This window comes from Plecotus auritus (genome assembly GCF_963455305.1).
Source record: "Plecotus auritus genome assembly, chromosome: 8".
Lineage (NCBI taxonomy): Eukaryota > Metazoa > Chordata > Mammalia > Chiroptera > Vespertilionidae > Plecotus > Plecotus auritus.
In genome coordinates, this window is record NC_137782.1 from 85512188 (window position 1) to 85539624 (window position 27437).

The following is a 27437-nucleotide window of genomic DNA, read 5'->3' on the forward strand; positions in this document are numbered from 1 at the left end:
TGCAGGATACTTTCACATATAGTGACCACAGGTGTGTGCTCCAGGACACCTAGCCATTGGTGCAATTTTTGTGCAGAATTTTGTACTTTTCAAACCAGGGAACAACAAACACTGAATAAAAGCATTCAATTTGCTAAAAAACAAAAAACAAAAAAAAATATTTTAAAAAGGTAACATGCAAGGTGGAAATTTTAAAGGGGAAAGTAGAGGATATAATACGTGTGGATGGTTTATTCTTTATTGTGACTTTAATCACCTGATAGTATTAGAGTTGAGGTCATTCCAGAAAATGTCCTTCTATTTGTAGTTAAACTTAGAGACTAGAAATAAAGTGTCAACCCCGCATATGTTCACTGATTGTTTTCCCTCTTCATTTTTATTCGTGTTGTTTACTTCACACTTTTTCTTACTTGACCTGTACTGGCTTCATCAATCCATCCATCTATCCTCTCATCCATCTCCATCCATCTTTATTTCCATCAATCTAGTCTTCCTTTCTTTCGCTCTTTTTTTTTCACCCAGTCCATCCATCTTTTCTTCCTTCCTCCCATCCTTCATTTATCCATCCATATACTCCCTCCCTCTCTCTCTCTCCCTTGCCCCTATTCTCTCTCATAATGTTCTTTTATTTTTTAACTTCCTTCTTCCTCCATAATGAAAAATCAATAAATAAATTTTGCATATTATCATTTTTTTAGTGTCAGTTTGTTTTCCTGCTCTTCATTGGAAAGTCCATGCTGGGGGATGTGGTGGTGGTGGTGGGAGGCTTAACTGTGCATTTACATTTTTCCTAAAATAGAAATCAGAATACTAATTCCACCAATTAAATTAGTCATATCAATAAGATCCTCTAATTTTACTTTACTGCTATCTTCAATTACTTTGTTAATAGGTTTCATGATCTTCTCCAGGGGAGAACTAAAAAAGTCTATTTTGCTTGATTTTGAAGAATTATTTGTGACGAAAGTGCAGCGGGAGCTCCTGATCACATGTTTCTACACTGAGAACACCCGAGGCCATTATAACTAGGGTCACCATGTAATTGATGAACCAGGACATGCATGTTGTAAGCAAATGGGGATGCCATTAGTGATGACACTAAGAAGCGAGGTGCAAGTCAGGACTATTCTAGGCAGGGTGGGACATAGGATCATCCTCATTCTAACTCATTTGAGTAAAGAGTAGTAATTTGCAGGGCCTGTGGGTTTTGAGACCTTCAAGGCCCTATGCAAGTGGGCCCATCCTGACTGCACACTGCAGCTATGAATGTTTGGCCAACCTCCCTTGGATGTGACAACACTGGGTGGGAATGAAGCGTGGGCGGGGGGCGGGGGGCGCACTAAGCCACTGTTGGGGGTGGTGGCTCCTCAGCAGAACACACACATACAGGTTTGACCTCCCTTATCCCAACCCACTCCTACCACCTGTTAAACTATCTCTGAACTCATTTTCTTATCTCCTCTCCCATTTTGCCTCCAACACTGCTGGACTAAAGTGACAGAGGCCAGTAGCCCAGTGGTTTTGTGTTAACATCAGGCTGATACTCAGAATTCATCAGGGCACACCAGTGAGGTCCCACTGGCTGCTGAAATAGGTAACTACTTCCTTTAGGCACAGAGTGTTCCCTGGAGCTCAGCCACTTAGCTTCCCCCTCTCAACCCTTTTGACCTCCCCATTATTTTTCCAGCAATGAAGGAGCAGAACCTGCCAGGCAGGATCTGGGCCACTCTCACCTTCACTGCTCTGTTTTGAGAAAGCAGGTGTTTGTTACCCTGCTTCCTTTTTAAGCAAGCTCAAATATATCCCTGATAATTCCACCCCACATCATCCTAAAACCACAGGCAAAACCCATTAAAAATGAGTTCACCCTGAGTTAAGGTGCATTCACCCAGTACCTTGTAAAGCTCCCCTTCCTGAAAGCTGCAGTTGTTGGCCTCCAGCCTTTGACAGGTGGTCCGCCGCATCTCAAAGTTCACGTGGTACTCCATGTGGTCGGTAACCTGTGGGAAGCAAGTGGCAAGGAGACAAATGGATTTCTTCTCCATAGCTTCTGGGGGCGGGACTTCTTTCCCGTGGTGCCAAAGGGCAAGGACTCCATCCTGGATAGAGAGGTGGGCCCCTCTCTCCCCTAACCATCTGATTCCCATGCCTCCTTTTGTCATTTGAAGCTAACTCACTAGAAACCATTCTGTGGGCAAAGCCACCCCTTGGAAAACCCAAATGATGCCAATTATTCCGGTACAGGGTCTGCAAACTTTGTCTACAAAGGACAAGAGAGCAAACATTTAGCCTTTGGGGGCATGTGGCCTTAACTCTGCAATTACAGCACAAAAGCAGCCCACAGGACATGGCACACATGGTGTGGCTGGGAACCAATGAAACGAATTACAGAGGCAGCAACAGGCAGATTTGGCCCTTGGGCCACAATGTATTGACTCCGGTATTAGACACCACTTAACCAACTTAACTTTACCAGCGAACTTATGTGTCTCTTCAAATGCCCACTTCACATTAAATGAGGCTGAATTTCACGAGAATGGACTTGCCCCAGAGTGTCAGCAGTCCCCTGGCATAGGGGCACGGGGAAGAGAGGGGAGAGGAGCCCACTGACCAGCTTCTTGACCTTCAGGACACGCACAATCCGGAAGTTGTACTTGTCATCACTTTCCTGGTTGAACTCACTGGTCACGTACTCCAAGGTGGTTACCACGTAGGCTCCTGATGCAGGTACTTCTTGGACACTCATAAAGGTCTTCTTCCTTACTTGGTAGGTGAAGGCCACCAGGGCCACCAGAATGGCCAGTAGAAGCTGTGGGGCCTGCCTAGGTCTAGCCATTGCCCCTCAGCTCAGGGATCCTAGGAAGAGCTCCCTCCACGTCCTGGTTCCCAGGGACCCTGACTGGCCTGGCGGATTTAAGCCCATCTATGGTGGACGCCCACAGCTCTCCTCCCCGTCTCTTCATCCACAGCTGAACCTGATGAGCAGGGGAGATTGTGCAATGGTTGGCAAGCTCACTCTCACTTCCTCTTACCCTTTTGCATCCATTCGTGTCTTTTACTCATACACCCAAGCAAACATCCTTCCCCTCTTTTGGGGGTTGCTCTCTCAGCAACACCCCATCTGCTCCTGCTGCCCCAGCATTATCTGGGTGGAAGCCAGGCCAGGGGCCTCTGTTCACTGAGCTCGCCTCAGCTAGAAATGTGGGAGGTCCGGAGTGACAGGAAGCACTTGAGACACAGGGGACGCTGATGCCAGGGCAGTGGGGCATGAACAGGTGAGCTGGGTGAACACCACCACATCCTTCCTGTCCTCTTGACCTTCCCTCTGATTTTTCTTGTCATCCCTCCCCACTTTATCTGGCCAACCAGGATACAAGCTTTCCCTCAAGCCTAATCCTTGGCCTCTTCTTCTGTGTTAATAATTCTTAACTTTGGGAGGCCTGGGCCCCTTGGAGAAGCTGATGTCCCCAGAAAGCTGAGGATGTGCCCTGTATGGGAAGCAGGCTCCACTTGCAGATATAGTCATTCTGTGGCTTTATTTTCACTCTCTACTGTCTTTTTGGATGGACACAGCCATGCTATTTGTCCCCTGGGACCTTTTAAGACACTCTCAGACGGTGCAGATGGCCTCAGCCCAGGAATGGAGATACTCCATGTGGTCAGTAACCGCTCCAGATTGTCAGAGCTTTGAACCTCCTAGAGGTCTGCATGTGGGAAGGAGTAATTGCTTCCCCCCTTCCCCATCTACTCTGGCTACTCTCCCTCCACCATCTCACAGCCCTAGGTTTGAGGACCTTCCTAGTGCTGGTACTAGCGAAGGAAAAGGGGACTGGAAAGTTTCTACTGGCTTCAGCTTCAGTGCTTCCCAAACTTGGTGGAGTTTTAAAGCTGACTCTTCTGCTGGTGCCTTCCTCGCTCTCCCCTAACCTCCACTGCTAGTTAGTTAACCCCCCTCTCAGCTCTCTCGGCAGCTGTGTTAGTTTCTTCTGATTGCCCTATCAAGTTACCAATGGCAGTGGCTTAAAACAGCACACATTTATTATCTCACAGTTTTGGAGATCAGAAGTCCTAAAATCAAGGTGTTGGTAGGGTTGCATTCCTCCTGGAGACTCTATCTTGTCTTATTTTTTTTAACACTTGTCACAAACCATAACAAGCTACATTTAATCTTTTTTTTTTTCTCCTGTTTCAAAAAGCTGTTTAGGATTTTGCAGGCTACCAGGGTCATCATTTTCTTTTTTTTCCCCATCACCATTTATACCCCCTATACCCTCTTCCACCCCCTCTCCTGCCCCCTGCAAAACACCACAGTTTTCATTCTCTGATTTTGCTTTCCTGCCTTCTTATGGGTTATTTGAACATTTTTAGGACATTTCATTTCAATTTATCTATTGTGATTTTACCTATATCTTTTGTATAGTTTTTCATTGATTGCTCTAGGGATTGTAATACACATTTTTAACCATTAAAGGACAACTTAGGATCATTATTTCATTACTGAAGGTGGAATGTAGAAATCTTACCATAATAGATATCCCCTTATTCTCCCCCCATTTATGTTAGAATCATTTTACATATTAAATTATATACACCGAAAATTCCCTGAAATGTTTGATTTTTGCTTTCAACAGTCAAATATACTTTAAAAAGTCAAGAGGGGAATAATTGTATATTATGTTATCCAAATATTTACATTTATGTTGTTCTCTTGTATTTCTGGTGTTCCAGGTTAACTTTTGGTATTGTTTTTGTTGGAGAGTTTGCTTTAACCCTTCTTTTATAGCTGGTCTGCTGGCAATGAACTATCTTAGCTTTTTTCATATGATAATATCTTTATATCACAGTCTATTTACAATTTCACTGAATATGGAATTCTGGTTTGGCAGTTCTTATCCTTCTGTAATAACGCGGGTTCTTTGTCAGAAGCAACACAATATTTTCCTGTTACTGAATACAGAGACTTGGGTCACAACACTGCACTAGGATACATCTATCTCTTCCATTTTTGTCTCCCAGGGCTGGGACAATACCTGTCCTGGTGGGCTCATCTGCCCACTTTGCTCACCACGAGCCCAGGGGACTGCTGTGCCCCAGTTCTGCTTTTAAAAACTTATTTTTAAAAATAAGTTTTACTTTAAAAGGATCTTAAGTGTACAGAAATATAGTTACAATGCAAAGAACTTTTCTTCTGAAACATTTGAAAGAAAGTTGACAACATGATGCCTCATTACCCCAAAAATGTCAGTGAGAAATTCCTACAAGCAAGCACACTCTCCTCCCTGACCACAATGCTTCCCATGGGATCCAGGGCATAAATGTGGAGGCATCCATCCCTCCTATTCTATCCTCAGACCTGGTCAAGTGTCAGTGACGGGCCTACCTCCCCCAGGCTCAGCCAATGATAGACCATCAAGAGTGTGTTGCTCCGAGGATGGTCTGTGGGCTGGGGAGGAGGGAGAGCTTTCCAGAATAAGGAGCCTTTTCTCCTCCCAACAGCCCCTATAACAGAAGGATGCACAATCGTGGGTTACATTTGTTCTCCCATCTGAAACAGTTCTTTAGTCTTTCCTTGACTTTCATAAATTTGACACTTTTGAAGGGTCTTTATATTATAGAATTTTCATAAATTTGTATTTGTCTAATGTGTACAATAACATGGCATCCTTGTCAGTGCAGAAACCTAGCCATAGGTCTGTCCTGGTCTGTGCCCATTGTCAGTCTCCGTGAATGCATCTCCCACATCTGCTCAAAGCCTCATCCCAGGCTCCACTCCTCTGAGAAAGGAAGCTCTGGTCTCTCAGTGGGTGCCTTGCCAGCTGTCTTGGTCCCTCCCAACATCTGAAATAGTAACAATCAGACCAGCTGAGAGCTAAGGAATAGGAACGTCCCTGTAGCAAGCATGTTCATGCACTGGTTTATCATCTCAGGGTCAAGGTCAGAGGTGTGGGATGAGATAGGAAAGCAGAGGCCTAGGGGCTGCTGTCTGGGTTCCTTGGGCACTTGAACAATGTTAGCCAGATTTCTGTCTTTTCCAGCACCCACATTTTCTTCTAGAAAGGTTTCCTCAAACACCCACAAAAGTGCTTTGCCAGATGCTGGAAAAAAATTCCTATCATTTCTCAAATGGTGAAATAATGACACTGAAGCTGGATTCTGGTTCTGATCTAGGGCTAAATGATTGAGGAAAAGGCTTTCCTTTGCACCATTTAAAAAATTTTTGCTACCTAAACGTACTTTTCAGAGCTCTCAAGAGAATAAAACATGCTGCTAACAGCCAGTAACTCGGCTGTGTTCTGCTTAATTTTGATGGTTCCTTGGGAATGAATGATCTCAAATGTGGTACAGAAACTGGACATCTATCTGGGCAGGCCTTATATGTTCTGATACATGTGACACAGCTTTGAGAGTGGCCAATAGTGCTCTTGAACAACATTAATGCTTTAGAAAGAGCCAGCAACCCTCAGGCTAACTGGGGGACTGGAGGAGGCATAGCAGGTGGAAGTCGGGTTGTGTTTGGGGAAGGGGAGCTCTTCCTTTCTGCTCTTCCTGCTGACAGTGGGACACCAAAGGGCGAAGACAATGGGCATTATGGAAGCAACCTGCCCTTTAGAACCACAGGCTTCTTTCTTTTACAATGCTAAATTTCCTGAGCCCCTGATTTGTTTTTTATCTTGGTAAAACATACATAATATTTACCACATGAATAATTTTAAGTGAACAATTCAGTGGTATTAAGTACATTGATATTATTGTGCAAACCTCACCACAATTCATCTCCAAACTGAAACTCTGCACCCATTAGAAAATAACAACTTAATCATTCTTCCCCCAATCCCTGGCAATAACCATTTTACTTTTCTTTCCTTTTTTCCCCCTTCTTAACACACTGCTTTGATTCCTGTCCTGGGAGTTTATGTGTACATTGTTCTCTTTGTCTCAAATGACCTGCCCTGCTGGTGGTAAAATCTTCCACAAAATCTTCTTTCTGTATGTATGTATGTATGTATGTATGTATGTATGTATGTATGTATTTATTTATTTATTTTAATACTAGAGGCCCGGTGCACGAAATTTGTGCATGGGGGAGGTGGGGCTGTCCCTCAGCCAAGCCTGCACCCTCTCCAATCTGGGACCCCTTGAGGGATGTCCAATTGCCCGTTTAGGCCCGATTCAAGTGGGATCGGGCCTAAACGGGCAGTTGGATATCCCTCTCACATTCCAGGACTGCTGGCTCCCAACTGCTTGCCTGCCTGCCTTCCTGATTGCTCTAACTGCTTCTGCCTGCCAGCCTGATCACCCCCTAACCAATCCTCTGCCAGCCTGATTGATGCCTAACTGCTCCCCTGCCAGCCTGGTCACTCCTAACTGCCCTCCCCTGCAGGCCTGGTCCCACCCAACTGCTCTCCCCTGCAGGCCTGGGTCCCCCCCAACTGCCCTTCCCTGCAGGCTCGGTCACCCCCAACTTCCCTCCTCTGCCGGCCTGGTCACCCCTAACTGCCCTCCCCTGCAGGCTTGATCGCCCACAACTGCCCTCCCTTGCAGGCCTGGTCCCTCCCAACAGCCCTCCCCTGCTGGCCATCTTGTAGCGGCCATCTTGTGTGTTGGAGTGATGGTCAATCTGCATATTACTCTTTTATTAGATAGGATAGAGGCCTGGTGCAGGGGTGGGGGCCAGCTGGTTTGCCCTGAAGGGTGTCCCAGATCAGGGTGGGGGTTCTCTTGGAGCATGGGGCGGCCTGGGCAAGGGACCTGTGGTGGTTTGCAGGCTGGCCAATGCCCCCCCGGTGACCCAAACGGAGGCCCTGGTATCTGGGATTTATTTATCTTTTATAATTGAAACTTTGTAGCCTTAAGTGGAGGCCAAGCAGGCCAGGGCTGCAGAAGCTTGGCTTCCTCCATTGCTGGGGAAATCCTAGCCTCCTGCTCTCTCCAGCTCTGTGGCTGCCACCATTTTTGTTGGGATTTATTTATCTTCTATAATTAAAACTTTGTAGCCTGGAGTGGAGGCCTGGGCTGGCCAGGGTGTGCGGAAATCTTGGCTTCCTCCATCGCCAGGGAAACCCAAGCCTCCCTCCTGCTCTCTCTGTGGCCGCAGCCATCTTGGTTGGGTTAATTTGCATACTCGCTCCTGATTGGCTTGTGGGTGTAGTGGAGTGATGGTTAATTTGCATATTACTCTTTTATTAGACAGGATATTTTTATTGATTTCAGAGAGGAAGGGAGGGGGGGAGAGAGATAGAAACATCAATGATGAGAGAGAATCATTGATTGGCTGCCTCCTGCACACCCCCTACTAGGGATCAAGCCAACAACCCAGGTATGTGCCCTGACTGGGAATCGAACCGTGACTTCCAGGTTCAGTGGTTGAGCCATGCTGGCTGGGCTTTTTTGGAAATAGAAATCACAATGTTTTCTGCACAAAATTTTGCCTTATAGCACAAAGGCTAGCACAAGGTATGGCACATAGTAGGTGCTTAATTTTAAAATCTGCTAATATTATTTGATTTTGTGCATGGTATATTTTTAAACAATATATAAGATGTTTAATAAAATTTATCCTTATAATTCGCACATACACATGAACTTAAAAATAATTATTGATATTAGTTTGTTTTTCACCCATCCCCTTACTCTCTCCCCTTTGGCAACCATGAGATTGTTCTCTATCTCTATAGATCTGTTTCTGTTTTGCTTATTCCTTTGATTTGTTTTTGAAGATCCCACATATAAATGAAATCATACAGTATTTTTTTTTTTTTGGTCTGACTTATTTCACTTAGCATAATACCTTATGGCAAATTTTCATTCTTTTGGGGGCTGAATTATACTTCATTCTATTTATTTACCATTTCTTTTTTTTTATGTGTACTTATTGCGTCTTTATCTTGGCTGTTATAAATAATGCTGCAAACATAGGGTACATGTACCTTTTCGAATAATGTTTTTGTTTTCTTCAGGGAAATACCCAGAAGTGGTATTACAGGGTTGCATGGAAGCTCTATTTTTATTTTATTTTTGAGGAAACACCATAGTGTTTCTCATAGTGGCTTAACCAATTTGCAATCCAATCAATAATGCACAAGGGTTCCTTTTTCTCCACATCTTTGTCAACACTTGCTTTTTATTGATTTTTTTGATGATAGCAATTCTGATAGGTATGAGGTGGTATCTTATTGTGTTTTAATTTGCATTTCCATGATGATTAGTGATGTTGAGCATCTTTGCTTTTTTTAAAAAATATATTCGTGACATGTTTCTTTGTCTCCACATTTTACTGCTTCCCTGTGTTGATGGAGTGGCTTTGTGTGGTAGGTGACCTATAGGGGCCAGTAGCTCAGCCTCCCCAATCACCTGAGGCGGACGCTCTTGGTAGACTCCTTTGAGGGCTGAGTGCAAAGTCTTGGTGTAGTTAAGCCTTGATTGCTGTTGGTACACTGGGAGGAATTGACCTCCAGGCCACTTGGCTGTGAGGACCTGCTGTGTCTATAGTGGAAGAACTGCTGCGCTGGAGACACGCTTATGGGGCAGGACTTGTTTCAGTGGGACTTTGGTGCTCACTGAGTCTGCCTCTTGAGTGTGTCACTTATGGATGTGAGAAGTTGAAATCTGGTGTCTCACACTGACCACTAGGTACACTGGCTTCTGGATCTCCAATGGGGTGCAGGTCAGCTACTGTCTGAGGCTACCCAGCAGGAGCTACAGTGAGAACTACAGTTTTCTCCTCTTTGCTTGGGGTTTGGAGGTTTTGGAGCTGTCTGACCCGGGCTGCAAGTTTGCTAGGTTAAGCTGCGATAGGGCAGGCCATTCATATGCTAAAACCACTGCTTGGAGCTTGGGTGGGTTTGTAGGTTGTGCGGGGTGGGGTTTCAGGGCGTCGCTAGGCTAGGGCGTGGCAAACAGCGATGGCTGCCAGTAAGCCGGCTCTCCGACCGCGTCCCGTGTCCCCGCGTCCCTGCGTCCCGTGCCCCAGCACAGTAAACAAATAAAACAATTACTCCTGCGCGCAGCCCTTCAAGCAAGCCACCCTCACTTTCCGACCCGATGGCAGACAGTCCAGCTTCTCCCTGTAGGCGTTTGGGTCCCCCGCGTCTCCCCAGAAACTGGAGTTCAGAGTAATCGGGAGCTTGTCTCCCTTTGGGTTGAAAAAAGCAGCGCTCCCAGTCGCCTGCCACCGGCCCAATTTGCGCACCTCCGTACCTCAGCTTTTCAGCGCTTGTGCACATCTCAATGTTCTTTTCTCTTTCCTTCTAGTTGTAGAACTTCCACTCAGCCAGCTTTCCCGTGGTTCTGGGTGATAGACGTTTTGTCTTTTAGTTGTAGTTTTGAAATTGTTGTGCGAGGCAGCAGTTTAGGTGTTTACCTACGCCGCCATCTTGGATCCTCTCCTAAATATATTGTATTGATTTTTTACAGGGAGGAAGGGAGAGAGAATTAGAAACATCGATGAGGAGAGAAATATCAATCAGCTGCCTCCTGCACACCCCCTACTGGGGATGTGCCCAAAACCAAGCTACATGCCCTTGACCGGAATCGAACCTGGGACCCTTCAGTCTGCAGGCCGACACCCTTTCCACTGAGCCAAACCAGTCAGGGCTGAGCATCTTTTCATATATCAGTTGGCCATCTGTATGCCCTCTGTGGAGAAATGTCTATTTAGGTCTTCTAGCCATTTTTTAAATTGGATTGTTTGGTTTTTATTTGGTGTTAAATTGTATAACTTCCTTATATATTTTGGATAATAACCATTTTGGATGTATCATTGGTGAATATCTTGTACCATTCAGTAGATTGTCTTTTTGTTTTGTTTATGGTTTCCTTTAGTGTGTAAGAGTTTTAAAGTTTGATGTAGTCTCATTTATTTTGCTTTTGTTACCCTTGCCTGAAGAGACATTACTAAAAAGATATTTCCAAGACCAATGTCAAAGAGTTTATTGCCCACGTTTTCATCTAGATCTTTTATGGTTTCAGGTTTACAGTTAAGTCTTTAATTAATTTTGAGTTTATTTTGTTTATGGTATAAAGGGTCCAGTTTCATTTTTTTTGGCATTTATTTATCCCATTTTCCCAACACCAAGATTGAAGAGACTGTCTTTACTCCATTATATATCCTTGCCTCCTTTGTTATAGATTGACTATATAAATGAGGATTTATTTTTGAGCTATTCTATTCTATTCTATTCTATTCATCTATATATCTGTGGGTTGTTTTTTTTAATTGAAGAGACTGTCTTTACTCCATTATATATCCTTGCCTCCTTTGTTATAGATTGACTATATAAATGAGGATTTATTTTTAAGCTATTCTATTCTATTCTATTCATCTATATATCTGTGGGGTTTTTTTTAAATGGTTGTACCAATGCTGATTATTGTAGCTTTGTAGTACAGTCTGAAAGCAGGAAGCATGATACCTCCCACTTTACACCACCATTCTAGCTTCTGTGTGTGGATTTGGCTATTCTAGATACTTCATATAAATGGAATTATATAGTATTTATTATTTTGTGACTAGCTTATTTCACTTACCATAATATCCTCAAGCGTCTTTTTAAAAGCTGAATAGTATTCTATTGTATGTATATACAACATTTTGTTTATCCACTTATCTATCAACTAGAGGCCTGGTGCACGAAATTTGTGTACGGGAGGGGGGTGTGTCCCTCAGCCCAGCCTGCACCCTCTCCAATCTGGGACTCCTCAAGGGATGTCCGACTGCCCATTTAAACAGGCAGTCGGACATCCCTCTCACAATCCAGGACTGCTGGATCCCAACTGCTCGCCTGCCTGCTTTCCTGATTGCCCCTAACCACTTCTGCCTGCCAGCCTGATCACCCCCTAACCACTCCCCTGCCAGCCTGATTGATGCCTAACTGCTCCCCTGCAAGCTTGTTTTCCCTAACTGCCCTCCCCTGCAGGCCTGGTCACCCCTAACTGCCCTCCCCTGCAGGCCTGGGTCCCCCCCAGCTGCTCTCCCCTGCAGGCCTGGGTCCCTCCCAACTGCCTTTCCCTGCAGGCCTGGTCGCCCCCAACTTCCCTCCTCTGCCGGCTTGGTCACCCCTAACTGCCCTTCCCTGCAGACTTGATCGCCCCCAACTGCCCTCCCTTGCAGGCCTGGTCCCTCCCAACTGCCCTCCCCTGCTGGCCATCTTGTGGTGGCCATCTTGTGTCCACATGGGGGCAGGATCTTTGACCACATGGGGGAAGCCATCTTGTGTGTAGGAGTGATGGTCAATCTGCATATTACTCTTTTATTAGATAAGATAGAGGCCTGGTGCATGGATGGGGGCCAGCTGGTTTGCCCTGAAGGGTGTCCTGGATCAGGTTGGGGGTTCCCTTGGGGCATGGGGCAGCCTGGGCAAGGGGCCTGTGGTGGTTTGCAGGCCATCCACGCCCCCCCCCCCCCCAGTGACCCAATCGGAGGCCCTGGTATCTGGGGTTTATTTATCTTCTACAATTGAAACTTTGTAGCCTGGAGCGGAGCCAAGCCTTCTGCTTGCTCTGTGGCAGCAGCCATTTCTGTTTAGATTTATGTATCTTCTATCATTGAAACTTTGTAGCCTTGAGTGGAGGCCTAGGCCGGCAAGGGCAGGCAGAAAGCTTGGCTTCCTCCATTGCTGGGGAAACCCAAGCCTCCCTCCTGCTCTCTGTGGCCGTAGCCATCTTGGTTGGGTTTATTTGCATATTGGCTCCTGATTGACTGGTGGGCGTGGTGTATGGGCGTGGCTTGTGGGTATAGCAGAGTGATGGTTAATTTGCATATTACTCTTTTATTAGATAGGATAATTGAAACTTTGTAGCCTTAAGTGGAGGCCTGGGCCGGCCAGGGCTGCAGAAGCTTGGCTTCCTCCATTGCCGCGGGCAACCCTAGCCTCCTGCTCTTTCCAGCTCTGTGGCTGCTGCCATTTCTGTTTGGATTTATGTATCTTCTATCATTAAAACTTTGTAGCCTTGAGTGGAGGCCTAGGCCGGCAAGGGCAGGCAGAAAGCTTGGCTTCCTCCATTGCTGGGGAAACCCAAGCCTCCCTCCTGCTCTCTGTGGCCGTAGCCATCTTGGTTGGGTTTATTTGCATATTTGCTCCTGATTGGATGGTGGGCATGGTTTGTGGGTATAGCAGAGTGGTGGTTAATTTGCATATTACTCTTTTATTAGATAGGATGGACATGGGTTGTTTTGTCTTTTGGTTACTGTGACTAATGCTGCTGTGATGTGGGTGTGCACATATCTGCTCAGTCCTGAGCCCCATCCCAGGGCCGTAACTACCGGGGTCCAGCAGAACCTCCAGGGCCTTGACTTAAGCAGTTCTCTGCTTTGTCCATAAGCCACAAGTGGGTCTAGTCATATGGCCCTGCTCCTGGGGTCTGAGCTCCACAGAGAAGAGGGGAAATACCTCTGTTGACCCTTACAGGGGCAGTGTTCAACCCTGGACTAGAGGACAAAAAAAGATGAAAGAACCCTTTAAGGCAAAGCCAGGTTGCAAAACTTGATGTCGTTTCAAATGAAACAAAAACTTTCTTCTTTTCATATAAACTTCCTGAACGTTAAGGATTGGAGGAGAACTTCCCAAGAAATAAGGCCACTTCTGCTTCAGGCCACAGAGCTCATAGGTGTTAATCAGTTTTGAGCAAGAATTGCAAGGCAAACAAAAGCTTTATTTGTTTTGTTTTGTTTTGTTTTTAGAAATTGCAATTTGAGAGACAGGCAGAAATCCAACTGAGTTCCCAGGGAGAAAGAAAGGGACAGAATTTATAAAGACATAAAAAGGGTCACTTCCAAAGTGATTACAACAAGTTGCTTTCAAAGAGCTGTGATTGATGCTATCTATGATTAATTGCTAGGTGAAAAACTTTTAATAGAAAGCTCAGTGATGCAGAGCCAGTTTCAGGAACTGTATCAGGATGTAGCCTTTTGGTTTAGCCCAATTTAAACATTCAGTTTCAGACAGAGGAAATGTTTTAGCTCAGCTTGTTGGAGATCTCTGGCTCCATTTTAGTTTTCTCTCTTGACAATACCAACTCCATTTTATAGCTTTTCTTTCATACATGACACAGGTCTTCTCTAGAGGGGCCATGTCCAGGCCTGAAAAGAGAGAAAGGGTGGCCAAGGGAAACTCTTTTTATATGTAGATACCCACCAAGAGCACTGCATGGGTCACTGCTTTACAAGAATATCTTTACCAATAAAATAAAATAAAAATAAGAGAATACCTTTACCAGGACTGCAGTTGACCTTCGAAGGCATCAGCTCAGCTCTGCATGTGCCTACCTACTCCTTGATGTATAAATTATTTTACCTGGGGCCCAGCTGGCATGGCTCAGTGGTTGAGCATTGACCTGTGAACCAGGAGGTCACAGTTTGAATCCCGGTCAGGACACATGCCCGGGTTGTGGGCTCAATCCCCAGTGTGGGACATGCAGGAGGCAGCCAATCAATGATTCTCTCATCATTGATGTTTCTATCTCTCTCCCCTTCTCCCTTCCTCTCTGAAATCAATAAAAATATATTTTAAAAAATAAATTATCCTTCCTGGAGACCCAGATGGCTCTCCATGCTGAGGACTTGGATGGCAGGCAGTAATCACTGCCCTTTGGAGAAATGCATGGCGATGGACACTCACATGGTGTGGAACTGTCTCATCCCTATTCTGCCTATCTTGGAATAAGACCTGTAAGGGAGAGATGGGAAAGTCGGAGGGCACTGGGGGTGTGAATGGAGGAGTGAGAGGTGGTGATTTTTAATGTCTCTGAAAAAAAAGGCATTTTCTTTGTCTCAATTTGGGGAACAAAAACTGGAGTTCAGCAACTGCCAAAGAAGGGCTATGGACAGTGAAGTTTAGAGATTGGCCGCACAATTTGTAAAAAAATATGATTAAGTTATTGAAAACTGTCCCTTGCAACAAGTCCCAGAAGTAGAAAAGATTTGAGAATAAAAGCAGCCCCAAAGCCTCATGAATCTTCTGAGAATGAAAATAATATCAAGAAAGATTTATTGCAAAGAAAACTTACAATCTTGCTATATGTTTCCTTTACTCCTCACCCAGAATACTTCATTCCTGATACTTTTGGTCACCAAATGGGTGGAGGTGTTCCCACAACAAGCAATTCTGTAACACCAGCTAGACATCTTACAATGTAATGTCATTCTAATTCTATCTGGAGATAGTGTCAGATTCCACAGGTTAAGAGCTCAGCCCCATAAGACTACTTCCCCCTCACTTCAGATGCAAATCACAATAGTAGGTCCCCAGGTTACCCACAACTTCTGTTTGATTTGGCTAAAAATCCGAGGTTCCCACAACCACCTCTAATTTGCTAGAGCAGCTCATAGAACTCAAGAAACACTTAACTTATGTTTAACAGTTTATTAAAGGACATGGTGAAGGATCCAAATGAACAGCCAGCTGAAGAGATACATAGGGTGAGGTCTGGGGAGGTCCAGAGAGCAGGAGTCCTGTCCACATGCAGTCAGGGGGCATCCACTCTCAGTACACCCACCGCAAAGTTCCCAAATCCTATATTTTTGGGATTTTATGGAGGTTTCATCATGTAGCCATGATTGATGATTAACTCAATTTCCAGCCTCTTTCCCCTCTTTGGAAGATAGGGGGTTGGTGGGGCTAAGAATTCTAACCTACTGATCATGATTTGTTCTTTTTGTCACCCAATCCTCATCCAAGAGCCCATCCAGAGTCACCTTAATAGAACAAAAAATGCTCTTAGTGTTCTTTTTTTTTTTTTTTAAATAAATCTTTATTCAGATTATTACAATTATTTCTCCTTTTTCCCCCCATAGCTCCCCTCCACCCCTTTCCCATCCCACCTTCTGCCCTTACCTCCCCCCCAAGGTCCTCATCCATAGGTGTATGATTTTTGTCCATTCTCTTCATGAACCCCCCATACCCCTTTCCCCCTGAGAATTATCAGTCCACTCCCTTTCTATGCCCCTGATTCTATTATATTCACCAGATTATTCTGCTCCTCAGGTTTTTAATTCACTTGATTTTTAGGTTCGCTTGTTGATAGATATGTAATTGTTGTTCATAATTTTTCTCTTTCCTTTTTTCTTCTTCCTCTTCTTTAAGAATACCTTTCAGCATTTCATATAATACTGGTTTGGTGGTGATGAACTCCTTCAGCTTTTTCTTATCTGTGAAGCTCTTTAGCTGCCCTTCAATTCTGAATGATAGCTTTGCTGGGTAGAGTAATCTTGGTTGTAGGTTCTTGCTATTCATCACTTTGAATATTTCTTGCCACTCCCGTCTGGCCTGCATAGTTTCTGTTGAGAAGTCAGCTGACAGTCGTATGGGTGCTCCCTTGTAGGTAATTAACTGTTTTTCTCTTGCTGCTTTTAATATTCTCTCTTTGTCTTTTGCTCTTGGCATTTTAATTATGATGTGTCTTGGTGTGGTCCTCTTTGGATTCCTTTTGTTTGGGGTTCTGTGGGCTTCCTGGACTTGTAAGTCTATTTCTTTCACCAGGTGGGGGAAGTTTTCGGTCATTATTTCTTCAAATAGGTTTTCAGTATCTTGCTCTCTCTCTTCTTCTGGCACCCCCATAATTCTGATGTTGGTACGCTTGAAGTTGTCCCAGAGTCTTCTTACATTATCTTCAACTTTTTGGATATTTTTTTTTGCTTTTTGCTTTTTCAGTTGAGTGTTTTTTGCTTCTTTGTATTTCAATTCTTTGACTTGATTCTTGTGTTCCTCTATTCTGTTTCTGGGTCTCTGTATAATATTTTTTATTTCAGTCAGTGTATGTTTAATTTCTAGTTGGTCCTTTTTCATATCTTCGAGGGTCTCGTTATATTTATCGGCCTTTTCTAGGATATTCTTAAAAAGCCTTATAACCGTGGTTTTGAATTCTATATCCAGTCGTTTGTTTTCCTCCATTTCTTTCGTTTGTGATCTGATTCTTTGACCCCGCATTTTCATTGATTCCCTGAGTTGGTAAGGTAGATATTTGTGCTAGGTTTCCAATATGGCCCAGTGGGACTGCTTCCCCAGTTAACCTGAGGTGGACACTCTTGGTGCACCCCTTTGTGGACTGTGTGTACAGCCTTGTTGTAATTAAGTCTTTATTGTTGTTGGTATCACTGGGAAGAATTGACCTCCGGGCCAGTTGGCTGTAAGGATCAGCTGTGTCTATGCTGGGAGAAGCCCGGTGCTGGAGACAGCCCTATAGGATTAGACTTGCCAAATTGCAATAGCCTCTGTGCTCAGCTTGGATGGGGTGGAGTCTCAGTCTTGGCTTCCTGTCAGCCCCGCCCTTGCACGCATGTGCGCTTTCAGTCCTCCACCTTCCCCAGCTCGAGTCTCCGCCCGAGAGTCCAGACTCCCCCCACAAGAGCGTGGGTCCCCAGGGGCTTGCCTGGAACCGGGGTTCACTGCAGTCAGAACTGGGGCACAGTGCCATCAGGAGCCTCTGACTCCCTTCCACCAGGGAAAGCCCGCGGCAACCTCCGCAGCCCTTGTGCGCACCGGCGCGAGCGCGCTTTCAGTCCTCCGCCTTCCCCGGCTCCCTAGTCTCCGCCCGAGAGTCCAGACTCCCCCCACAAGAGCGTGGGTCCCCAGGGGCTCGCCTGGAACTGGGGTTCACTGCAGTCAGAACTGGGGCTCAGTGTAGTCAGAATCCTCTGACTCCCCTCCACTAGGGAAAGCCTGTGGCAACCCCCGCAGCCTTTGTGCGCACTGGCCCGCGTGCGCCTTCAGACTTCTGCCTTTCCCAGCTTGAGTCTCCGCCCGAGAGTCCAGACTCCCCCCGTAAGAGCGTGGGTCCCCAGGGGTTCGCCCGGAACTGGGGTTCAGTGCAGTCAGAACTGGGGTTCAGTGCGGTCGGAGGCTTCCTTCCCCCTTCCGCCAGAGGAAGTCAGCCAGGCTCTCAGCCGCCCTTCCTCTCTGTGCGCACAAAGCCCCTTTGCCGTACCTCCAATTCTCTGTGAGCTTTCCTCTTTCCTTCTAGTTGTAGAATTTTCACTCAGCCAGCTTTCCTGTGGTTCTGGATGGTGTCCATTCTGTCTTTTAGTTGTAGTTTTGAAATTGTTGTGCGAGGCAGCAGTTTAGGTGTTTACCTATGCCACCATCTTGGTTTCTCCCTCTTAGTGTTCTTATCACTTCGAAATTTGTAAGTAACACTGATGGTCTTGATCTGGCATCTAGAAGGGTTCTGGAAACCTGGGGAAGGGCTGTGCATAAATTAATAAAGAGTCCAGAGACAAAACATAATTTTGAAAGGCATTTGGGGGGGGGGGGGCAGAGGAGCCTGGCTAAAGAAACCAAGTTCTCCTTGTCTCAGGACTCTTGCTTTTTATTAACACAATTTGTCCTAAGGCAAGGTGGAGATATACACATCAAAGGGTAGGGTTAGGTACAGAATCCATTGTCAGATTGGGGAATTGCCTTTGGCTGTTCAGGTGATTGGCCAACAGGAGGCAATAACATGTAGATTAAGATGCCCTGAGCTGTCTGGTAGCAAGCAGTCAATTTATGTATCCTTTTCAGGTTTGGGGAAATGCCTTTAGCCATTCCCAACAGGCAATAACATATGTGACTCAGCCCTTGTTGAGTCCCCAAGTTCCATCAACCTTTCAATGAAACTCTTGCAATTATGACATTCTGGAATTAGTTTCTGGCAATAATAATTCAAGAGCTCTGTGCCAAGAATCAGGGGGTGGATATATATATCTATCTATCTCTCTCTCTCTCTCTCTCTCTCTCTCTCTATATATATATATATATATATATATATATATATATATATATATATATATATTAGTATATGTTTTCTATTATCTCACAGAAGAACTATACTATGGGAGGAGGCTTAAAAAAGTCTTCAGGAACACTCCAGGGGTAAAATGAGGATCCTGACCCCTCTCCCAACAGGACCCAGAGATACTTCTGGGGTAGATGAGGGTCTTAGTCTCTCTCCCACCAGGTTCCATAGCTCCCACCTTGGAGGGGGAAGGCAGAGAGCTGCTCCCAGTGGAGCAGTGAGCTGAATCCTGTGGTCTCAGCCTGATGGCTGAAGAGAGACACTCTGGCCGAAACCGGTTTGGCTCAGTGGATAGAGCGGCGGCCTGCGGACTGAAGGGTCCCGGGTTCGATTCCGGTCAAGGGCATGTACCTTGGTTGCGGGCACATCCCCAGTGGGAGGTGTGCAGGAGGCAGCTGATCGATGTTTCTCTCTCATCGATGTTTCTAGCTTTCTATCCCTCTCCTTTCCGCTCTGTAAAATATCAATAAAATATATTTAAAAAAAAAAAAAAGAGAGAGACACTCTGACAACACCCTACCTTCCTCCTTGGATGGAGCCCTCTCCCTGGGTCCCAGTCTCGAAGTTTCCTGAGACCTCAGTTTCAGGAAGATGCTCTTCTCCCTGTGGCCCTCCTTCTGTCTTTGCTCCTGTTCTTCCGGAACTTAGACCATCTAGTTAGTCTGGTCATCCCACCTCTACCTCTACCTTCCTGGGCTGCAAGGACATGCCTCATCAGTCCAAGCCCTTGTTCATTATCCTATGAGATGACATCTGATCCATGGAACTCGGACCTTGGGGATGAGCCTCACTTAGGGTGACACTGTCAGCGGGGCTGGTCTTCCGCTTTTACCCCAGCCTTGGGGAAAGCCTCCCCTTGGGGTGGGTTTGCAGCTTCTGCTGAGTGGGTGCAGGTCCTCCTGGACCATCTCCTGGGCATTGTGCTGGCTCCCTAGAACTCATGGGGAAGGGAGAATTCATCATGGGCACTGGGAGACTCTCAGAGCCAGGTGGTGGCCCCAGCAGGCATCCTATTAGGAGTCTCTTGGCTCAGATGGACAGACTCAGATAACCACTGCCTATCATCCTGTTTGAACTTTGAGCATTCTAAGTTCTATTCAGGCCACTGTTTCTTCTTTCTTGTCTTTTGTAGTTTTAAATACATCTTGAGCTCCTATCAAGTTCTTCATGGTAAATGCTCTCATGTGCTACATGGTTCTGATTTTGTCCTGCAATTATACTTTTCAGGTGAACTGCACTTTTATTGTGGATGCCCGACTATGGATTTCCCAGTTCACCCTCCTGGACAGCACCTGCATGAAGACAGGTGGGGAAGGAGCACCTACTTCTCATGGCAGAAGATTCTTTTCCTCTAGAGCAGTGGTTCTCAACCTTTCTAATGCCACGACCCTTTAATACAGTTCCTCATGTTGTGGTGACCCCCAACCATAAAATTATTTTCGTTGCTACTTCATAACTGTAATTTTGCTACTGTTATAAATCGTAATGTAAATATCTGTGCTTTCCGATGGTCTTAGGCGACCCTGCTAGCGGTTCTCAACCTGTGGGTCGTGACCCACAGGTTGAGAACCGCTGCTGTAGAGCCTAAGACCACTGGAAAACACAGATATTTACATTATGATTCATAACAGTAGCAAAATTACAGTTATGAAGTAGCAACGAAAATAACTTTATGGTTGGGGGTCACCGCAACATGAGGAACTGTATTAAAGGGTCGTGGCATTAGAAAGATTGAGAACCACTGCTCTGGAGAGTGACAGTTGGTCTGTCTGTGAAGCGCCAGGGGAATTAAAGGCATCTCAGAGCACTTTCTGGGGTCCCTGTCAGTTTTGCATTCTCCTGTTATTTATTTTCCAGAGAAAGCTCTGCCAGGGGCAGAGAATTTATCACTATTGTTCTAACCTTGGCTGCAGGTGCAGAGTGTTGAGTAAATCAAACTTCCCAGTTCATGTGTGGCTTGTCCTTACTGCTTCTTGTAGAGCCCCACTGGTTTGTTTGTATATCCATCCATCCATCCATCGATCCATCGATCCATCCGTCCACCCATCCATCCTGTTGTCCATGTGTCCACTTATTTACCCATCCATCCATTTGTTTGTTCATTTATTCTCCAATCTCTCCATGCCCCTCTTCCATTTTACTCATAGGAATGCAGACAGTTTTCTCAGGGAGCAGCCTCTTGTGTCCCCTCTGCTTCCATATCTGTGACCATGATCACAGTGGGATGGCCCTTTGGGGGTGTAAACCCATTCCAGTATAATAGAACTCCCCCTCTGCCCTGCCAAGCATGGGCAGGCCTCACAGCGAGTAGGTCAGCAGGTCCCAGAGGTAGTGTAGAAGATTGTGCACTGACCTCTCCCTGACCCTTCTGATGTTCCCTGAGATTGTAGGCTGCAGCCAAGGTCAGAGGTTGACCTGGCTTTTATATCAAGTCCTCAGGACTTAGGTTCCATCAGTATTCCTAAGAGCTCCTGTGACTCTGTCATCCCCACGCTGCGCTGCTGTGAGGGCAAGCTAGCGGGGCTTAAGACCCCTACCCAGGCCCTATAAGGCCTGGCCTGGGACAGGAGGGAGGCAGCCCTGGAAATGTGCAGGGAACAGGTCATGTGGCATGAATGTCCTTGGGCTCAAGGCTTATGTGACAAAGGCTTGGAAAATGTTCTGCCTTCTGTTTGGTAATGACAAGGAAGGGAGTGGAGAGGAGGAGCTGGACAAGGCACATGTCAGCGCATGGATTCTGGGGGCAGGGCTGTGTGGGATGGGGAGCTATGGAGGCAGCTCCAAAGCAGCTGACACTCAACACTTGCATGCTGCTGGCCTCCAGGGCTGACACCAGGCAGCATGCTCCTGAAGGTGCCTCTGCTTCTGGGGCTCATTGCACTGGGGCCTCCTGTCTGCAGTTCCAAATTTGTGGACGTTAGTAAGAACACGCAATTATTTGCCATAGGTGTGGAGTTTGCCATGTTTCAGTTCAACCAAGCCCAGGTGGATGAGTATGCTTACAAGCTGCTGTGGGTGGGGAGAAGCCAGCGCAAGGTAAGCTTCAACGCCGCCCGCCGCCCGCCGCCCCCCACCCCCAGCCCTGAAACAGGCCTGGGAGGGGTGAATCTTTGGTCTGCAAATGAGGAAAGAAAGATTTTTTGTTTTCGGTAAATATTTTTTAAAATGCAAGTGCTTCAGGTTTCTGTTTTGGTTTCTTAACGAGTGAAGCCCCTGAAAATCAGGGTAGAGAAGGAAAGGAGATAGCAGAAAGGAGAGCACTCAGCTGCCCTGTCCGGGAGAGAAAAGCGCCTCTCAAGTGAGGTAGCTGAGAGAAGCAGGGCCTCAGAGATTGACAAGTGAGGAGAACGGCAAAGAGAAGCGGCAGCTGGAGACAAAAGCCCCAGAAGGAAAGGCGGCACAAGGGGCCTACCTGCAGCCTGGGCCAGGCTCCTGGGAGCCCGCTGTGCTGAGCTGAAGGCAGGTGCTGCGATGTTTCCTGCTTGCATTGAAGCCAGCAGGCCTTGGCCTGGCAGCCACTGTGGGTCCAGGCCTGGTGGGAGGTGGCAGAGAAGACAGACAGAGACATGTTCTCATGAGACTGTTATGCCGGTGATGAGAGGCAATCAGGCCTCAGGTTCATGAGGGAAACAGTGGAAGGTTGAGACAAGAATGTCAGTGCAGGGACCCAGGGCCCTGGGAGGCAAGGTATGTGGGGGCGGTCAGAGAGGGCCTCTCTTTGAGGGGCACGCCTGGAAGGACCAAGTCACATGGTGGAGGTTTGGGGACAAGAAGGGCAGGCAGCCACCAAGAGGCCCCTGGACCAGGACAAGCCATAGGAGTCCTGGAAATGGCCAAATAGTAGTCTAGACCTGTGTCACAGAGAAGGAGTGTTCAGGGGGAGGTGAGGCTGGGACATGCTCAGAGCCACAGGTGAGGAGTTAGGATTTTATTCTCAGAGTAATGAGGACCCATGGGGGGAAGTAATTCAGATGCTTTAGCAACATCTCTCTGGATCTGCAGGCACAGTGGGTTCCACAGCCCGTGGGCAAGCTGAGACCAGGAGGTAGGGATGGTTTCCGGGTCACCAGGAGATAGAAGAAATGCTGGTGTCTGGGTCTGCTTAAAGGTGGATGTGGGTTGCACTGAGGTGGGGTGTGAGAAAAATGGTGGGGTCAAGGGCAGACCCAAGGTAGAGAAATCTAGGCAGAAATATGACATTTAGTATCCCTGAACCAGTTATGTAAGGTCAAGAAGGTAGTGGGTTAGCCTGGCCAGCATGGCTCAGTGGTTGAGCGTTGACCTATAAACCAGGTGATCATGGTTTGATTCCCCATCAGGGCACGTGCCCAGGTTGCCAGTTTGACCTCTAGGGGTTGTGCAGGAGGCGGCCGATCAATAATTCTCTCTCATCATTGATGTTTCTATCTTTCTATTTCCCTTCCTCTCTGAAATATATATATATATATATATATATATATATATATATATATATATATATATATATACATATATATATATACATATATACATATATACATGTAATGTATATTTGTATATATGTATATATGTATATGTGTGTGTGTGTGTGTATATATATATATATATATATATATATATATATATCCTCTCTGAGTCCTCCCACCAGGCCTGGACCCACAGTGGGTTATAGAGCTTTAAGAGTAGGAAGAGATTGGGCCCGAAACAAACGTAGGTGTCATTAGCATCTGTTTATGCAAACCTTCCCACTGCTGTTTATTCTTACCACTTCCTGCACATTGACTTGAATAAAGAGTGTTGTTCTCAAGTCATTCTGTCCATGCCCAGATTCTGGTTCCCCGTGAACAGCCCTGAGCCAGGCACCCTGTCACAGGGTCCCATCACTGACCACACTCTGGAAGAGATGCACAGGAGGGTGGACCTCCCCTGCATAGGGACACAGCTCCCCTCAGTCTTTCCCATTTCCCGATGTCTGCCTCTTTCTTGTGCTGCATCCGAGTAGGCCACACAGGCCCCTGGGACACCAACACTACTGCCCCTGCACCAGACCCTGAACCCTGTCCTAGCTCAGGGTCTGATGACTATTCAGAGGGCCTGGGCATGCAAGAGTGTCTGTGTATCTGGTGTGTTGTTGGTGTGTGTCCAGGCACAAGTGGGTGTCATGTGTCAGCTGCAGGAATTCCTGAGGCCCAATGAATCAACTTTCTAAACAATTCCAGGTCAGTCCAGTGAAAGAGGCATGTTCCTGCCTGCGCTGGTTTTTGGCTAGATTTCTCTCTGAGTTTGAGTTCTTCCCTAGTTTTCATGGACTATATTTAAAGAAAGGAGATCATAACTTTTTTCTTAATTTTTATGTTTAAACTTGTTCTTATTAATTTTAGAGAGAGAAATTGTGAGAGAGAGAAATTGATCAGTTGCCTCCCATACCGGGAATCGAACCTGCAACCTAGGAAGGTGCCCTGACTGGGAATCAAACCCATGACCTTCCAGTGCACGTGACGATGCTCCAACCAACTGAACCACACCAACCAGAGGAGAAAATCACAACTTTCTCCTAGAAGCCTAAAAAATACACAAGCAGCAGCTGATTCATAAATATCACCTCAATGTATGTCTGCAAGATGAGCCCTTTTGTGCAGCCAGCTCCCACAGGGGGAGACAGAGTGTTCCCCGCCCCTAGGGCCCCCAAAAGGAATAGTGCAGCTCTGATGTCTAGTCAGAGGACAGGCAAGCTCCTTATCCTACTCTCCATAGCAGCAATCATTCTGTGTGTTCTGATGTCCAGCTGTGCCCGGGCACAGAACTGAGAGACGGGTCTTGTGTCAGGTGTGGCTGCAGCGTGTGTAGGCTCCTTGCCGTGGAGCTTTCCATCCTGTGCACATATCCCCCTGTGTTCATGGCACTGTTGATGTGGTTGCCTGGTATCAGCCATCAGGAGTGTAGCAGGGGAGATTCTAGTGCATGCTTTGTGCGCACACATAAACATCTTTTTGTAATAGAAATGGAGACTATCAAGGAGCAAGTGAAATAATAAATAAATTAAAATATAAGAAAAGTAAGGAAAAGTGCACCGATGTACATCATTATTCATATGCTTGCAGCTGCACATTCATATCTTTTCCCTGCTTTTCTATTTAGTTGTCTGTGTTTTACTCCTTAGTTCACAGTAAGTATTTATAGCAATTTTTACACTTTCTTTTTGACAGCTGTTTTCTTGGAATTATTTAATGGACTTGAATATGGGCCGCACAGTTTGTAAGAAACATGATGAAGATATTGACAACTGCGCTTTGCAAGAAGGCCCAGACATGAAAGAGGTTTGAGACTAAAATAACCCAAAGCATCATGAACCTTCTGGAAATAAAAAATAATATCAGAGAGAAGGTTTAAGAAAGTCTTTATGAATACTCCTGGGGTAGATGAGACTTAGCCCCTCTCCCACCAGGTCTCAGAGACACCTCTGGGGTAGATGAGGGTCTTAGTCTCTCTCCCACCCGGTTCCATAGCTCCCACCTTGGAGGGGGAAGACAGACAGAGCTGCTCCCTGTAGAGCAGTGAGCTGAACCTTGTGTTCCCAGCCTGAGTGGCTGAACAGAGACACTCTGACAACATCCTATCTTTCTCCTTGGATGGAGCCCTCTCCTGGGGTTGCAGTGTAGAAGTTTCCTGAGACCTCAGTTTCAGGAAGATGCTCTCCTCCCTGTGGCCCTCCTTCTGTCTTTGCTCCTGTTCTTCCGGAACTTAGACCATCTAGTTAGTCTGGTCATCCCACCTCTACCTCTACCTTCCTGGGCTGCAAGGACATGCCTCATCAGTCCAAGCCCTTGTTCATTATCCTATGAGATGACATCTGATCCATGGAACTCGGACCTTGGGGATGAGCCTCACTTAGGGTGACACTGTCAGCGGGGCTGGTCTTCCGCTTTTACCCCAGCCTTGGGGAAAGCCTCCCCTTGGGGTGGGTTTGCAGCTTCTGCTGAGTGGGTGCAGGTCCACGTGGACCATCTCCTGGGCATTGTGCTGGCTCCCTAGAACTCATGGGGAAGGGGGCATTCATCATGGGCACTGGGAGACTCTCAGAGCCAGGTGTTGGCCCCAGCAGGCATCCTCTTAGGAGTCTCTGGGCTCAGGTGGGCAACTTAGGTAACCACTGCCTATCATCCTGTTTGAACCTTGAACTTCCTAAGTCCACCTCAGGCCACTGTTTTTGTTTTCTTTTTTCTTTTCTTTTGTGGTTTTAAATGCATCTTGAACTCCTATCAAGTTCTTCATGGTAAATGCTCTCATGTGCTACATGGTTCTGATTTTGTCCTGCAATTACATTTTTCAGGTGAACTGCACTTTTATTGTGGATGCCCGACTATGGATTTCCCAGTTCACCCTCCTGGACAGCACCTGCATGCAGACATAGGCGGGAAGGAGCGCCTGCTTCTCACAGCAGAAGTTTCTTTTCCTCTAGAGAGTGACAGTTGGTCTGTCTGTGAAGCGCCAGGGGAATTAAAGGCATCTCAGAGCACTTTCTGGGGTCCCTGTCAGTTTTGCATTCTCCTGTTGTTTATTTTCTAGAGAAAGCTCTGCCAGGGGCAGAGAATTTATCACTATTGTTCTAACCTTGGCTGCAGGTGCAGAGTGTTGAGTAAATCAAACTTCCCAGTTCATGTATGGCTTGTCCTTACTGCTTCTTGTAGAATCCCACTGCTTGCTTGTATATTCATCCATCCATCCATACATTTTTCCCTTTGTTCATTTATTCATCCATCCATCTATTTGTTTATTCATTTATTCCCCAATCTCTTCATGCTCCTCTTTCATTCCACTGATAGGAATGCAAACAATTTCCCCCACCTCTGGGCCCAGGTCACAGTATAGTTGCCTTTTTATAGTGTGTTATGCCCAGGCATAGGGATGGAAGGTGGGCGACTGAAGCTGATTGAAGGCTTTGTCCTCCATGTACATTCATCAGAGCATCTACACAAAGAGCTGAGTCATCAACAAGAACATCCTCTCATGCTCTCTGAGAAGGCCTATAATGTAGCAGCTCCAGTCACTACATTCCCACATGCTCCCTGAAACCTCTATTTCTCCATCTTGGCTTAGTGTGATGTTAATGGCTATCAACACTAATCACTTCCCCTGGGACAGGCACTGTGGCCACTGATACACACTCTGATGAGAAACTCTCTGTCCCTGGGTCCTGGGGAGGAGCAGCCTGGAGAGACAGATGGAAGGCATGGGAGGGTGCAGAGCATGAATGGGGACAGAGACACAGTGGCAATGCCTTCTGTCGGAATACTTCAGAACCAAGGGCTGATGGGACTTCCTTCATCCCTCCTGGGTTTCTGGGAACTCTGGTTTAATTGGTCCATAATCGAAAGGCTGGCTCTTTCCTGGCCATCCCATCCCCATGAACTGGTCATAAGGCTGACGGTATAGGATTTTCCTGGACAGTTGGAGACAGCACATAGACAGTGGCCTGGGCCAGCTTAGGAGTTTTTTTTACTAATCTGTGTATAGAGTTTGTAACATCTGCCCACAGTTCTATAAAGTTGCAAGGGCATGTGTGTAGTTAGCAAAGCCAGCCTATTGCCCACTCTTGCCTATTATAGCACTCAGGTTCCTAGTGGTTGAGACATTGTTCATGGGTTGAGGACAGTCAGACCCTGCCTGAATGCTAGTTGGCATTCCTCATG

The 27437-nt window shown here is 46.3% G+C and overlaps 2 protein-coding genes across 2 annotated transcripts; one reads left to right on the top strand and one right to left on the bottom strand.

Moving 5' to 3' along the window:
- Nucleotides 1-49: 49 nt before the first annotated feature.
- CST11 (cystatin 11) lies at nucleotides 50-2836 on the bottom strand (the record flags this gene model as incomplete). The annotated part of the gene is made up of 3 exons (XM_080684925.1): nucleotides 50-133; nucleotides 1896-2000; nucleotides 2612-2836. 3 exons carry the CDS (start codon nucleotides 2834-2836, stop codon nucleotides 50-52), a joined length of 414 nt encoding a protein of 137 aa, XP_080541051.1.
- Nucleotides 2837-21582: 18746 nt separating this feature from the next.
- LOC308256603 (putative cystatin-15) lies at nucleotides 21583-26158 on the top strand (the record flags this gene model as incomplete). The annotated part of the gene is made up of 3 exons (XM_080684926.1): nucleotides 21583-21804; nucleotides 24954-25064; nucleotides 26078-26158. Exons 1-3 carry the CDS (start codon nucleotides 21610-21612, stop codon nucleotides 26156-26158), a joined length of 387 nt encoding a protein of 128 aa, XP_080541052.1. The 5' UTR covers nucleotides 21583-21609.
- Nucleotides 26159-27437: the final 1279 nt, after the last annotated feature.